The sequence below is a fragment of the Notechis scutatus genome, chromosome 2 (assembly GCF_049901735.1).
Source record: "Notechis scutatus isolate UNSWTSFEM ecotype Mainland chromosome 2, rNotScu1.2, whole genome shotgun sequence".
In the NCBI taxonomy this organism is placed as follows: domain Eukaryota; kingdom Metazoa; phylum Chordata; class Lepidosauria; order Squamata; family Elapidae; genus Notechis; species Notechis scutatus.
This window is the reverse complement of record NC_142010.1, coordinates 215,669,361-215,685,995: the sequence shown is the minus strand read 5'-3', so window position 1 is coordinate 215,685,995 and position 16,635 is coordinate 215,669,361. Positions and strand designations below refer to the sequence as shown.

The 16,635-nt window shown below is 33.7% G+C and overlaps 1 protein-coding gene across 1 annotated transcript in view; it reads left to right on the top strand.

Moving 5' to 3' along the window:
- The window catches only part of DMXL1 (Dmx like 1), an 83,633-nt gene that overhangs the window by 14,098 nt on the left and 52,900 nt on the right, over positions 1 to 16,635 (top strand). Inside the window, exons 6-20 of the mRNA XM_026673533.2 lie at positions 496 to 562; positions 1,156 to 1,331; positions 3,516 to 3,702; positions 3,919 to 4,084; positions 4,926 to 5,138; positions 6,540 to 6,793; positions 6,896 to 7,550; positions 7,792 to 7,913; positions 9,708 to 9,797; positions 10,011 to 10,113; positions 10,988 to 11,104; positions 11,707 to 11,928; positions 12,239 to 13,888; positions 14,720 to 14,830; positions 15,321 to 15,490. Coding sequence (XP_026529318.1) covers positions 496 to 562; positions 1,156 to 1,331; positions 3,516 to 3,702; positions 3,919 to 4,084; positions 4,926 to 5,138; positions 6,540 to 6,793; positions 6,896 to 7,550; positions 7,792 to 7,913; positions 9,708 to 9,797; positions 10,011 to 10,113; positions 10,988 to 11,104; positions 11,707 to 11,928; positions 12,239 to 13,888; positions 14,720 to 14,830; positions 15,321 to 15,490 — 4,303 coding nt within the window. The remainder of the gene's footprint in view (positions 1 to 495; positions 563 to 1,155; positions 1,332 to 3,515; positions 3,703 to 3,918; positions 4,085 to 4,925; positions 5,139 to 6,539; positions 6,794 to 6,895; positions 7,551 to 7,791; positions 7,914 to 9,707; positions 9,798 to 10,010; positions 10,114 to 10,987; positions 11,105 to 11,706; positions 11,929 to 12,238; positions 13,889 to 14,719; positions 14,831 to 15,320; positions 15,491 to 16,635) is intronic.

The following is a 16,635-nucleotide window of genomic DNA, read 5'->3' as shown; positions in this document are numbered from 1 at the left end:
CAATCCTTCCATTTATGATCCTCACAAATCTATAAAGCATAAGAAAGCTGAAGTAAGATCATAAACATAGTCACAGTTTCACTTAACAACTACTTTATTTAACAACTAAACTGTCTGTCCCAATTGTTGCTAAATGAGGGCTACCTGTAAACTGTCTTTGGTTTGCTAAAATAAGCCAATATGCACTCAAGATATATGGATGGATGAAATTTATTATAGATTGATCTGTGATGTTCTCATGATGAGTCAAAAGGCCATGTGGTAAGCTAGAACACTAGTTAACTCTAGTTTTGTTGTCCACTATTCAGACATCAAAGAAATTCCTTTAAAGTAGATCAGTTTCATTTGAAATTTAAGTATGCCTCAATCAGAAGCAGTATTTATGTTGATTGGAAAAGTTATTATATACAAAAAGTGTCTAACAAATTTGTCACAACAAATTATTAAGCTTTTGAAATCTCAGTTAGTTACCATGCTTTCCCTTTCTTTTTATAGAACTGCTTCTCAAGTTCATCTAATGATGTTTTCACCAGATGGAGAATTTTTTGCTACTGCAGGGAAGGTATGATAGACTTTATTTTTCATTTCAGTTTGTATCAATTATTTGTATAAAATATCAATGTTTTGTAATAGCAATAATAATGGTAAAATTATTTTAGTATTAATATATTTAAACATTAGTTAGGAATAAAGTAGCAGAAAAAAACCAATTAACAACCATATCAGATTGTGTGTGTGTGTGTGTGTGTGTGTGTGTGTGTGTAAAGGCATAACATACATATATATGCAGTATATACCCATGTACATTCACTTTGGTTGTGGGAAGTTCAAGAAACTTCTTAACAATCCACAGTCCTCACTTAAGAGCAAGGGGGATTAAGGGATGTGGTTACATGATGTTGTGCTTACAGTTGCATTGCTTAGCAATGGAAATTCCAGTCTTAATTACTATCTTTAAACGTGGATTACTTATATAAGTAATTTCTTGTCATTTTCCTTTCATAAGTAGGAATGTTACTGAATTGGATGTAGGCTAGTACATGCTATTAAAAATAATAGGTGGAAAAGTGAATTTATGACTGTTAGAATTGAAAAAACTCTCCTACAGAAGTTACATAAATTAAAAACATTTATGGTTTATTCATTATTATACAGGATGATTGTCTTGTAAAGGTGTGGTATAACACTGATTGCTGGAAATCAGTGATTGCATCACAACAAACAACACCAGAAACCACAATGCAGGAACTCAATTTTTCGTTTATTTATCTGGTTCATCCTCGGTCCGTTGATGGTTTTTCATGGCGGAAGACAAGCAACTACATGCCACGGTAGGAATAGCTACAAAATAAATAACATTCAATAAATAAAAGTTATGATTTCTTTACATCTTCGTGTATATGGTTTGTATATTGTAATTTATATTCTTTCTGACAACTCCAAGTAAAGCTGCTTTCTTCAATTGACTGATGGCAAATTTGTCAATGCCTATGGTGTCCAAGTGGTGTTCCAGTATTTTGGGAGTACACCCAAGGCGCCTATTATTATTAGTATTCATTGCAAAGTCAGCCAGATGTTCAGACTGGGTTTGGCATTTTTGTCTACCTACCGAGTCCTTACCAAGGAACTGAGATAGGCAAATCTGGATATTTGATGGTGTTTCAGATATCGCCGCAGCATGGAAGCTGTTCCAAGTAAAGCTGCCTTCTGCAATTGACTGATGGCAAATTTGTCAATGCCTATGGTGTTCAAGTGGTGCTCCAGTGGTTTTGGGAGTGCACCCAAGGTGCTTATTATTATTATTATTATTATTATTATTATTATTATTATTATTATTATTATTATTATTATTATTACTACTACTACTATTACTATTAAACTCATGGCTCATGATGAGTCCTCCACAAGCTTGCTGCTTCAATTTATTGTATTTTTGGGACTAAGATGCACTCCCCCCTCCCAAATGGGTGGAAATGTCTGTGCATCTTATAAGCGAATACAGGCCCATTTTTGGCCTCCCAAAGCCTCCGCCTGTCAGGGTTCCGATGATTGCCCTAATTAAATCCCATTTTTGTCTATGGGCTGGGTGTCCCAGAGACCTCAGCAGATGCCATTTTGCCCTTCCCGGCGTCCAGAAGCACTTTGCAGGCCAAAAATATGCCCATTTTTGGCTTCCAGGGTGCTTCTGGATGCTAGGAAGGAAATGTGACCCGCAGAGGCCTCCGGAGGCCAAATCCGGGTACGTTTTTGGCCTGCAGTGCTTCTGGATGCCGGGGAGGACAAAAATGGGATGTGTGGAAGCAACAACATTTTTTTTTTCTTGTTTTCTTCCTCTAAATCTAGGTGTGTCTTATGGTCCGGTGAATCTTATAGTCCGAAAAATACAGTAACTATCAGCAAAATTGCTTGGTTGACACCAAGCAATTTTGCTGATAGTTACTGTATTTGTATTTGTATACTGTATACTGTACAGACTGAGTAGAAACTCCTGGGCAGAAGCTCCTCAGTGCAGACTGAGTGGAAGCTCCAGTCCTTTTCCTTTGGAGGACCAGCTAGAGACATGCCAGAGCTTCCTACATATGAAGAAGTGCTTTCCTCTAAAAAAGGTTTAATTAATTTCCATTTTCCATCCAACAAAGGTTTAATCAACTTCTGTAGAGTTTCAGGCCACACAAGGTCCATAATAGCTGTTACCTTTGTAACTCTTGTAAGTTGAGGACTACCTGTATAATTTTAATAGACAAGGTTGGAATTAGTGTCTTCACTGGTATTGGAAATATACTCTGCAAATATAGAAGATAACATTGGCTATAGAAAACATACAATTCACTTTGTGTTCTCTTACAATGAAGGATTTTTGTTTTATTTACCTAACAGGTTCTACTCTCTCAAAAGATAGTTAGTAAGGAATATAATAGAGGGTTCCAATAGAAGACAATATATATAGTTCAGGGTTGAACTGTGGAGTGCTTGCTCTTCAAACTTGGTTGTTTGCTTGCAGATGTTTCATTTATATGACTGGATTATATCAGAAATGCCTGTGAGTGTGAGATTTGCTCCCTGCCTATATTTAGTAGCTTGCTCTGCCAGTGATGGCAGGGGTATGGTTCTTTCCTCAGTAGTTCCTTGATTAGGATATTGTTTTCTTCCTAATCATTTATTTTGTGTCAATCCTTGTTCATCTGGTCGTTTTTCTTTTCTTCTTAGCTTTTTATTGGCACTATTGAATGGTGTGCAAATCATTTTATATATCCATATGGGTAGGTTAACTCATAATAAAACAACAACAACAACAGCAACAACAATAATAATTAAAATTGAAATTAAATATAATAATAATACTGCAATCCTGCATTAAAAATCAATAGTTTCCATGAGATTTTTAAGCATCTGTTGCCAAAAACAATGTATGAAATCAAAGTATGTGGTATTGCAATAACGCTGAATAGGATTCAAAAATCCTCTTTCTGAAATTTATATTATTTTTTTTTGCTTAACCTGGCTTTCTTTCCTAGTGGTGCTGTGTGCAATGTACTGCTGACCTGCTGCAAAGACAATATATGCCGCCTCTGGGCAGAAACTCTGTTGCCTAATGATAGCCTCTTATATGAAGGTGGATATAACTATTGGCCTGAGCCAGTGAAATTAAATAATTTTAAGAGGAATGCTTCTAGCAAAGAAAGCATGAAAAATACTTTAGAGGTACGAAGTGACATCTACCAGATATTAATAATTGATAAGGTCTGATTTGAATATTTAGTTTGAAAATGAGTTTTTATCTGTATTTTTAAGAAAGGTAACTATCCAACCCTATTTAAATGTAATCAGAGCGTTCTGTTCAGAATTATACAGATGTGTAGAAAATATTTTTCTGCATTTCATTATGTCATATGAACAATATATTTTTGGCTTCAACAGTTAAATCTAAGACCTTTCCGACGTGGAAGAAGAAGATCAATAGCACTTGCACATACTGGATACTTGCCCCATCAGCAAGATCCTCATGTAGTTCATCGAAACAGCCCATTGCAGTCAAATGCACTTTGCCATTTCCACATTGCTGCCAGCATCAATCCAGCCACAGGTGATCAAGAATAAGCAAACTTAATTCTAGGATAAGTGGATTCAATTTAGATTTATCTCTATAAAGCACATTATACTATAAAGTTTACAGATGCTAAAATTGTGCTGAAAAGAGAATATAATTTTAAAGTTGTAAAACAATTCAAAATGTTGCTTTGAAAATTCTTTCTACTGCATCAGTAGTTCTTAAACGTATTTATGATAGCATTTATTTTGCATTTTTTAATTGCAATTTTATGGATGTTTTTAGTTTCATGGGTTGCAAGCTGCCCGAAGAGGAATTAATAAATACAAATGTGATTTGTAGCAATGATACCATAACATTCAGTAATTTTTGTTATAAGTCTTCATGCAGCTTCATATGAAAAATGCTGACAATTTGTTTTTAAGGTAATTAGTGTTAATTAGTCATTATAGCAAATGTCTGTTAAAAATCAGTAACCGCACTCAAAATGAGTTAGATGTAAATGCATCAGCATGTTGTTTCTTTGCTAAATACTAAATGAAATTGTACATTTTTACGTTACATTGTTTGGCTTAATTCTAAAAGCCCTGTAGAACTTTGCACCAACAAATATCTGTAACATCATTAGTCCTAATTAATTTTTAAAAATAAATTATGTTTTATATATGCTACTTGTTTATAAAAAAATGAGGCAACTTAGTTCTGCTAAGCAGATTGTCCTGGTAAATTACTGATTAGTTTCTTTGTATCTGCTGCTGGAAAAGAAAATTATCTGTCCTATAATCTCTGTATATGTCCCTTTCTAAAGTAGTCTGCCTAAAATGTAAAAATAATTTAAATGTATGTTTCTGAATATAATGTATATTTTTGTTTGTAGACATTCCCTTGCTCCCTTCTATTATGTCTCTGAGTCTTAATGAAAGTGAAGAAAAAAGTGGTCCTTTTGTAGTGCACTGGCTAAATAATAAAGAATTGCATTTTACCCTATCAATGGAAGTTTTTTTACAACAGTTTAGAAGAAATTTTGAGCATATTTCTTCAGAAGTCAGCACTGAAGAACCTAATCAGATGACTTTCAAATCTGATGAAGGTAAAATTCATATTGTTATCTTCTCTCACTCTTTTCAGGCTGCATGGAATAATGAATTGATTCACGTACACTGGCTATTTTAGAATATGGAAATGTTTCCTGTGTTTTACATAGTCTTGTGACCTAGGCAGTATAAACATTTATGAATTATTTATAGAACTTTAGGTATGGTTATATAATGATCCTAGGCATCTCACAAAAACTAATATAAACAAAAGAATTCTTCCCATCAGGTGCCAGATCAAATGCCCTCCAAGCTCGAGCTGGGGAGGGGGGGGGAGGAGGAAGAAGAGAGCTAGATCTTCATAGCCTTCCAGAAAGTTAAAGGTTAGGAATCCTTTGCATATCAGGTAGAAAGCTATTTTAAAGGACTGGGGTGGCTACTTTGGATGTATGCCTCCAGGATCCCATCAAGTGACAGCATTTAATGGTAGAGATCTGGAGCATACCCACAAATAAGCTGTCTCTGTGTCATATAGAGCTTTAAAGATAAAAACAAAATTATTGTAAATAAATACATAATCTAGCGTAGTAGTTTTTCTAAGATCATTGATCAGCATTAGTAAAAGGTTGCAAAGGTGCCTAAATAAAATAAAAACAATTTTTCTGGAAGGTTAATAAATAAAATAGTTCAGACTATTTAACAAATAGATAAAATACTAAAGAATACAATACTTAAAAAGAATTGACTAAATCGGGGTATCCAAGGTTGGCAGATTTGTGAACTTCAACTCCCAGAATTCCTCAGCTGTCCATGCTGGTTAGAGAATTCTGGGAGTTGGTCTACAAGTCTTGAAGTTGCCAACTTTGGAGGTCCTTGGACTAAATTATAGAAGTATTTCATGCATAAAATACTAACATACTGATTTACTAAAGTACTGTGTGAGTGTCAATGAAACTTTATGATCAGTAACAAGTGAGATGTAATAGAAAGATAAAAATATAAATAGAATAAGAAAGTTGGTATATTTTTGAGGTCTAAAAATTAGAATTTTTTTGCTGTGTTTAGTAAAGATGGCCAAAATAAAATTTTTGGCTCTCCTGAAAAATGTTATGATGCTGGTCATATAGTAAAAGCAAATGAGACCGTTCTTAGAAGAAGTGGAATTTTTTAACGAGTGTAGTTATGAATAAATAGTCAATAGAAGGCAAATTCCTAAATAGCATGGCTGGCTCTTTGGTCAAATAGATCTAGCCTATCAAAGGATTTTATAAAATGTAACATTTAAAATTATACAGTTATTTTAGGAAGAATGTCTTAATCCTGTACTATGTGTAACTATGGAGATGCCTTTTACTAGGATTGATTCAGAGGAGTTCCAAAAAAATATATCTTTTATATCAAAATTTAAGTATATTTTTAATATATAGATCTCTTCACTTTTTATATAATTCTACTAGAAACTGATGATAGTAAAGAAGAACAGAGAAAAAATCAAGAACAGAAAGAATTTCCTGGTGAAAAACCTGTTTCAAATTCAAGCTCCATTCTCTTGTCTTCAGCTATTATTGATCATGAGATTGAAATACAACTAGCTGAATGGAATAAAAATGCAGACATGCTATTTAGTATTCATCCTATGGATGGATCATTGCTCGTATGGCATGTTGATTGGCTAGATGAATACCAACCAGGCATGTTTCGTCAAGTACAGGTACTACAAATTTCCAGGTACAATGTAATTTTTAAATGTAATTGTTTTGGAAGCTTGACTTGATTCTGAACTTTTTCTCTCTTTTTAAAAAAATATTTTTAGGTGTCGTTTGTTTCAAGGATTCCTGTTGCCTTTCCTACTGGTGATGCAAATTCACTTTGCAGAAGTATAGTGATGTATGCTTGTACAAAAAATGTTGACCTTGCTCTTCAGCAAGGCAAACAAAAACCATCTAGCCTTGGTCGTTCCTGCTCTATGTTAATTTCTTCAGGTCATAGTAAATCACCCAACAATGTAAAACTAAGCATCTTCACCCCAAATGTTATGATGATTTCCAAGCATGCAGATGGATCTCTAAATCAGTGGCTAGTCAGCTTTGCAGAGGAATCTGCTTTTTCAAATGTTCTCAGTATTTGCCACAAATCACGATACTGTGGACATCGTTTCCATCTTAATGACTTGGCTTGCCATTCAGTACTTCCATTGCTACTCACAACCTCTCATCACAATGCAGTCAGGATTCCAGTTCTTGATAGCATAGAAGAAGCATCTCCAGAACATCAGAATAAAAGTTCTGCCTGCACATCTCAGGATCTTACTGCTGTTTACAGTGAACTTATCCTCTGGAGAGTTGATCCAGTTGGTCCACTATCTTTTTCTGGTGGAGTTTCTGAGCTTGCAAGAATAAATTCTCTTCACGTATCTGCTTTTTCAAATGTGGCATGGTTACCTTGCCTCATACCTAGTTACTGCTTAGGTATGTTTTCTTCCTTGTAAGTAAAATTGGTATATATTATCAAAAATGTGCTATGATTGTACAACATTTACAGGAGATTCTTACATAATACCTGTCAGCAATTACTTGAAACTGCCTTTCTGAAGCATGTTCAGATATGTACAACCACATAGCTTTTATTAAGCTCTTCATATCTAAAAACATAGGATGAAGATATTGGAATTCTTTTTATTAAGAATTGTATTTTTCTACTTGTCTTTAGGTGCATACTGTAATTCACCAAGTGCTTGCTTTGTTGCGAGTGATGGTCAACATTTGAGACTCTATCAAGCCATAATAGATGCCAAAAAGCTACTCTGTGAACTATCAAATCCAGGAATTTCTGTAAGTAAAGTTCAACTAGAGTTGTAATATCACCAGATAAATTTAGTTTAACTACCTGTTCATTTAACCAGAAGATTAATTTTGATTTATGAGAAATATTTTCTAATCTCAGGATCATAGAACCTCTGAAGAAGCTACCATATCTTTTTCTTGAGTAGGGTTGGTTTAAATCAAGGGTCTTCAAACTTGGCAAGTTTAAGACTTGTGGACTTCAACTCCCAGAATTCTGAGCTAAGATGACTGGAGGGGGAATTCTGGGAGTTGAAGTCCACAAGTCTTAAAGCTGTCAAGTCTGAAGACCCCTGGTTTAAATAAATGGAGATTTTGGCGATGTTGCATGAGTATACCGTACTATTTTAAGCATCTTAGCCATACTGTATTACTGCTGAACTATATAATCTATAAACCACCAGTCTTTGAAGTATGTTCATTATGATCATTTCTAGACTAAGAATATCTGAAATAAACTTATTAAAAAGTATTAAGTACTAGGAGTATAAATTGCCTATGATCTTAAATTTTTATTTCTCAATTCCAGTATTTCACTATTAGCAGAATTAATCTCAGTGTTCTATTTTTATGCATTAAGCATAGACACTCTTAATAAAATTGATTTTTGATTTTTTTTCAAAAAGACAATTGGTAGCCTTACAATTGCTTAAACTATGAACTAAAAACTATCATATGTAAATTTATATGTATTTTTTGGTCTATAAGACACTCCGGGCCATAAGACACACATTACCTTTAGAGGAGGAAAACAAGAGAAAAAATCTACCTCTGCCTCCCAGCATCCATCTGGTATTCATCTGGCTAGCATCCTTTCAGCAAACGGCCTGGTCAGCTTCAGCATGTTTTCGCAGCCCCAGCACGTGGTTCATCAGGGCTCCGCTCCATTGCACCCACTACCAGTCAACTGAGCTGAGTTGCTGCTGCCGCCAAGAAACACTGAAGCCTTCACTGCTGATCAACGCCTATTGCCGCCCATTTGCCACTGCCCAATTGCTGCCCACCCGTTTGCTGCTGCCTGTTCGCCATTGCCCAATCACCACTGCCCAATCGCCGCCAATGGGCACCAGTGGACTTGATGCAGCAAATGGGCCATGGTGAATGTGCGGCGATAGGCGGAGGTAGCAGTGGTAATTCCCGCCACATAGAACAACTGATCGGCAGTATTCCGGGAGGCCGATCCACCAATCAACTGCTCAGCAGCGAAGACTCCAGTGTTCCCCAATCCCCCTCACCCCATCACAATATTCACTCTTAAGACGCATAGACATTTCCACCCACTTTTGGGGGGGGGAAAGTACATCTTATAGTGCGAATAATATAGTAAGTAAAAAGTAACGTGAAAACAAAATACAATAGAGAAGATTGAAATATCCAGCCCAATGACTATTAGAATCCTTTGGAGTTGGGTGACTATAAATTTAAATAAATAAATAGATTTTATAGCCTTCTGATTATATTCAAGAAAACAAAAGAAAACAGGTAAATATGGTTTGTCCTTGTTTTTATAAGGTAAAGTGCAATTTAATTAGTTGATTAAATATTCCATGATATGCAAAATATTTTATCCATTTGGTTCACTTAAGCATTGCCTACATACAACAAAACAAGAAGCAAATGCACCATTAAAGTTAGTTTTTTTGCTATAAGCAATTACTAGGTTGTTGGTACAAAAATACTTTCTATTACTATGGCTAATTGTCAGTAGATCAAAATGAAGAAATTAATGAAATTAATACTATAATTACATGACAATTAATTACTGGCTTTTGTTACTAATTTCAGAGATATGTTGGCAATTTTTTTAATATCATAAGTCAGCAATCTACAGCTAGACCGGGTTGCATTGTAGAACTGAATTCTATTACAGAGCTGGTAAGATTTACTATTATTTTATCTCATGCTTTATTTTAACTTCTTCAGTAAAATATTGATGAATAAAAGACAACAAAAAACAATGTTAGCCAAGTATTTATTGTTAGCCAAGTATTTAATATTTATATCATAAACTAATTAACTTATTTTTATAGTATTTAGATTGTTGCCACTCTGTTTATTATATTTAAAGTGTATCTGTTTTTAATTTAGCATGGTGAGAAAATGCAGCTACTTCATGTTTTTCAAGAAGATTTCATTATGAATAATCTTGAGAATAGATTCTCAGAAAAAGAGTCAATACTACTTGATCTTGGTAAAGTATATACACTTTAAATCTTAAGTAAAATTTATTGTGTAATAAGCACTTTTGCTTGTGGCATTATGTTTGTTGCAGACAGTATTGTACGACTTCTGATTAAAAATTAAATATGTCATTGTTAAAAAAAATCCTTGAGTTTAAAAGAAAAGAATTTCCATGGGAGGACAAAGTTGTCCTTCTAGGGCAAATATCCATTTTTAGTTGGTGCCTTGCTATATTAATTTTATGTTTATGAAGAATTTATTATGAGAGAAATTTCAGAAGTTGCATTTAGTCTATAATCTGAAATGGTATAATCGTTTTATCACCTCCTCCATCTTATATGTGCTGTATATTAGTCAAAGCTAAGAAATATAAATAGGAACAAACAATTGATTTTCCTCTAAATGTAAATATAGTCATAACCTGTGCTGCAGGTTGCCACTGATAGTGTTTTTAAAATTGGTTCAGCAGCTACAGAATTCCTTTCTCAAAATCGCATGGACTTCTGGACTAAATTAAACATAACATTTCAAAACCCTTAAAGTAGACCATGCATAAAAAATACCATAATAATATGAACATCTGTGAGGAGTTCATAGCGTAACTTTAACAAAGTCAATTTTCACTAGGTAGGGTTCTGTTTAATAAAATTAATATAACAAATTTAATCTAATCTGATAAAAAACATTAAGTCCCATTGTCACCTGTAGACTATTGTAGTTGCACCATTAGTTCCAAGAAGACTTTTGAATTATAAACTGCAGAAAACTGTAGCTCCTTTAAAAATCAATTTGCAAGACCTAGCTAAAACATACAAAGGAACAATAATAAATAGCTGGACATCTTATTTGCTGTTTTGTACTGAATTTTCTTTTTCTTTTTTCAGGATATCAAAAAAATGGATTTTCTGAAAAATTCTATTTAATTGTAATTGAATATACTCAAAACTGCTCACTGTTACACATGTGGAAATTACACTTGAAATCCCTACCAGTCGCAGTGGGTATGTTTAAATATTTGGCAATATATATAAGAATTTATACATTATGCTTGATATTACAAGCACGTAGAATCCAAAAGTGCCAATGAAACTTCCATATAGAAAAAGATAGTAATGATATAGTAATTTCACTTTGTCATTGCAGTCAGAATTATTCTGCTTGAATTTGAATATTAACGAAAGACATGAACTAAATGCTAAGCTAAGCTTAATGGGCTAGGTTCACTGTCAACATATTTAATGTTTATAGTTGTAATTCAAGAGCTGTTGAAAGAGTTCTATAGAGACACTAGATCCAGTCTGTAATGCCTACGCTATGCAATATTGTGCTGGATACAAAATAATTCATGCTAAAAGAAGTGTCATGGTCCAGGTAAAGATCAATATGTCCTTTAAAATATTTTGAAAGGCAGGGCATATAAATATGAAATATTGTCTTTAGCAACTGACCCAGCCTCTGATGTTATGGAATTCTAGTGACTTATAGAAAAATATGTTGATATAAACATAGAATTTAGCTATTGTAATTTCAGAATATCTTGAAATTTCATAGAGCAGATTGTATTTTAAATAAACGTTAAGTAAAATATCCCATTTTTTTGTAGATGAAAAGATACCTCCTAAGGCATCTGAAACAGCATCTCAAGAACAATTGCATTCTTCTCCGGACCAAGAAAAGCTTCACAGTTCCATTGCAAAGAAATACCAGATTTGCAGAGATAATCTTCAAAGTACCAGCCAATTAGTTCTTTCTTCAGAAATTGTCTATAGTTGTGAACTAAATTTACCAGAAGGAGTGGAGATAATAAGCATTAAACCATCAGCAGGTTTGTAAATTAAAAAAACAAATAGGGGAGGAGGAAATTGTGTATTAATTGACTTTCATCTAACTTTTCTTCAGAGTTTTCATTAAATCTTAATGGTAACTTGAAAGCTTAATATTTAAATAAAATTAATATATAAAAACAACTATTAAACTGCCATAAAAGTTACACCATGTTACAAAAGTAAACTTGGATTTATAAACTGGAGCACTAAATTTTTCTCTTAAGTTCTGGAAAAAATGCTTGAAAATTTCATATTCAACTAATTTTTTTTCTGGTCAGTATTCTAAGGATTTTTTATTTTTAATCTTAGGTCATTTAAGTTCTTCTTCAATTTATCCAGTCCGCCAAGCTCCTTATCTTCTTGCAACGCTTTGCTCAGATGGGAAAGTTAGGTTTTGGAGGTGTAGAATGTCACAGGAAACAGATCTATTATCCAAACCAGAGAATACTAAGAACAGTGGTACGTATGTATGGGAAGAATGGCCATTGCTTATTGAAGATGGACATCTTAGTAGCAGTGCCCTTGAAGTGTCTGGTTTACCTCTTGAAATTAGCTGTGCTCATACAAATCGTTTAGCTGTGGCATACAGGCGAACACCACCCCAAAACAGTAATACTCAAGATTTTTTTGTGAATGTCGGCATTTTTGAATGTGAATCTACAGGAGGCTCTTGTTGGAACTTGGAACAAACCCTTCATTTAGATGAACTAAACCTATCATTGGATTCTCTGACTGTCAATAGTAGTTCAATGGCAGTAGGAAATAAGAACTTAACATTCAGAACAAAGCATTTGGTTCATTTAGATTGGATGTCTAGGGAAGATGGCTCTCATATATTAACAGTAGGCATTGGTTCAAAGCTTTATATGTTTGGTCAGTTGGCTGGGAAAATACAGGAACAAAGTACTAAGGAAATGCTTGTACTGCCAGTATGGGAAAATGCTAAAACCTCTTGTACATCTAGATTTATACTGTTACGATGTGTGGATTTGGTCTCATCAGTAGAAGGGTCACCTCCTTTACCAGTTTCTTTGTCTTGGGTTCGTGATGGCATCCTTGTGATTGGGATGGATTGTGAAATGCATGTTTATTCTCAATGGCAGCCATTTTCAAAACAAGATCCCATTACCACAGACTCTTACAGTAGTAGTACACCATCTATAACAAGTTTAGTTAAACAAAGCCAGTTGTCTAGTGTTCCCCCGCTAAAGCGAACATTAACCCGATCCATGGCTAGCCTTGCTCAAAAACTTGGTGGGAAACGAACTGTATTTGATCTGTCACTGGAGATGGAAGATTCTGGTCTTTTTGAAGCAGCTCATTCATTATGTCCTACTTTACCTCAGTATCATCCTGTGCAACTTTTGGAACTCATGGATCTAGGGAAAGTACGTAGAGCAAAGGCCATTTTATCTCATCTAGTCAAATGCATTGCTGGAGAAGTTATTGCCATAAGTGACCCCTTCCATGAGAAAAGGTACCGCTCTCTCTCAATCTGTGCTAGTGGGAGTAGTACAAGAGACCCTATGACATTTAACAGATGTGTAATAACAGACTATACAGAAATAGATTCTGTTCCACCTCTTCCTTTGTATGCATTGCTTGCTGCTGATGAAGAATGTTCCTATGCTTGTACTGAAAAGTCAAATACTCCAAAGAAGCTTAACAAACATGTGACTGACGAAAATTATGAGGATCTATTTCAGAATTCCAGCCTATGTACAGATGAACTGACTACATTTGAAGTAGATGAAGATGACAAAAAGCCAAAAGTTATTGATCTTTCTCAGTATAATCCGACTTACTTTGGACAAGAGCATGCCCAAGTTCTTTCTCGTCACTTGCTTCATTCTAGCTTACCAGGACTTACCAGGATGGAACAGATGCTATTGATGGCATTAGCTGATACAATTGCCATTACCAGTACTGATATAGGAGAAAGCAGAGACAGAAGCAAAGGTAAGCTTAATAATGACTAATCCAGATTTTCTTTTTAACAGTACCATCTATGCTTGCTTACTTACTTAATTAATCAATCAATCAATTGCAAACATTTCTAAATATTATTAGATGTCATACAGAATACATCAATTAATTATTAAGGCTACTGGCCTATATGAAATATAATGATACACGATAGACTAAATTTGGTAATTAGAACTGTAAGCCACCCAAAGTCACTGGTTGAGATGGGCGGGTATAGAAATTCCATAAGTGAGTTGGGAAGTACCCAAGGAAAATTAATACTATACTTTATTTAAAATACACTAATATGATTATCTAAATTCTTTTTCTATCTGTGTTATTTTTTAAAGTTATTTTTTAGCATTAAGTTTACTACTTCTTAGGAAAGTATACAAATAGAAATAGTGTACAAATAGAAATATTTTGCTTAAAGGCTTGAAGTTCGAAAGTTAGAAGAACTACCTCTTTTTCTATATGGACTGGCAAATTTCCATATACTGCAATGGTTATGGGGAAACCTTTAGCTTCACAGCGACATTTTCTTCTGAATTTAGTAATATTAATCTCAAATAAAAAATTAAATATTGTAGGGCTCTATTTGTCTGCTATAATTATGCTACTTAATAATATATTAATTATTGATTGCTTTAAAATCCATTGTAGTACATAAATTTGTTACCTGTTCCCTATATTTTGAAACTATGCCTAACAAGATACACACATACATACGCACACACACACACACACAACCATGAAAATATGGCAAATAATCATACAGTTTTGTTTAAGGAGTTTCATTTTGTAGACTAAATCTTCATTCCATAGGAGGAGAAACACTTGATGAATGTGGTTTGAAGTTTCTTTTGGCAGTTCGTCTTCACACTTTTATGACAACTTCTCTGCCACCTGCTCACAGAGTTCAGCTATTACATCAAGGTAAATACGTTGTTCACTCTTTGCAAGACACTTAATGCAAAACAGAACAATATTTTAGATATAACTAGGATTGTTGCTGAAGAAACATGAGCTGTAGAGATGGAGGAACTTTGGCATAGTGCTGAAGAGATGCATTGAACAATTGAATAATACAGGTTTTTCAAACTGTTAACTCTTTTGGCTCTAGGACAGTATCAAGTCTCTGTGAGTATAGATGTATCTTTAAACAGTTAAGTACGGGGATCTAAGTTTTTGTTTTATTTGTGGCATACAGACTTAATAAATACTTTGTGTTTTACAACTTTTTAAGTGTAGCTATTTGCAAGTCCTTAATTACTCACAAATTATGACATGATTTTTTGTATGTTACTTCATGTTACTAACTTTTTAAAAAAAGGATCAGAAAAAGAATCACTAAATATTTTTAAGGTAATAATCAATTATAAAGTAAATTAAATAATTATAAAATAATTATTTGTCATTATTTCAGGTTTGTCTTCGAGTCATTTTGCTTGGGCATTTCACTCTATTGCAGAAGAAGAACTTCTAAACATGCTTCCTGCAGTACAGAAAGGTGATCCAACATGGTCAGAGCTTAGAGCTATGGGAATAGGATGGTGGGTTCGAAATACTCATAATTTGCGCAGATGCATTGAGAAGGTAAAAGCAGTTTATAACAAACTAGCTTGTATCTTGCTATGAGTTTCATTTAGATAATAGAGGGCATGATATATTTTTCAGATTTTTTTTAAAGCAGAATGGTTTTTTTGAATATGGATTAGAAAGAAGATAGGAAAGGAATGCTGTAATGAAAAAGCTTCCATGGGTATTTTTTCTACCTTTGATACTGTTGGCTTGTATATAGTTCATCTTCTGTGTCACATATTATAATTGTCATATAATCATACAGTATTGTTTCAGATAACAGTAAGCAATAAGCTATTTTTGTTTTCCTGTTTTACATCTGCTGATTAATATTGAAACAATGTGACAAATACTTTGCCTTAAATAAAACTGAAGTTTGCACTTGAACTATTGACATAACTGTATCTGGCTTTATTTTTATAAAGGAATAGAGTAACTAGAAACACAAATTTTAATTATTTTAAATAGATATACTTTTAAGAAATGGCTTTGAATAGCCAGATGAACTAAAGAGGACTTACTATTTTTACTTTTAAAGTGAAAGGCTCTTCTATATTTATTTAACTACTGATTCACCCAATGAATAATTTTGTAAAGTCTTCTTTTTGTTCGCTTGATTCCTGATAACTACATGGACACAGCCATATCATTTGCTTCACATCAGTACAGAAAAATATATACTATTTCCAAACTTCCAATCTACAACCCCAAATATTTTCCTTTACAAATAAAACAAAGATTTTTAATCAAACCCAACCAGGATAGACAAAGTAGTGCGACCGGTTGAGATTTCTTACTAGAATATCTCACCTAGATAGTTTAAGGAAAGACATACATCTTATGAACTAGCCCATTCATTATTTGTTTTAACTTACATGGATATTGTATCTGCAGTGTTTACTTTGCTTTATTTGTTTTAAGCAGCAGAAATGTTAATTGGATTTATTTTAGCAAGTTGTTCAACTATTCAAAGATTCATTCCTTCAGGTCAGTTAGTGCTCCCAGTGACCAGATATGGGATCCTCAGCAATTTAAATACAAGATGAAAATTATCATAACTCTGTGATCTGATGATAGGTTTCAAAATTACAAGGCATGAATGCACTCAAAGCAAGCTTTTGCTTTTCTCATATTTATATCAGCTTTTTATTTAAGCATTA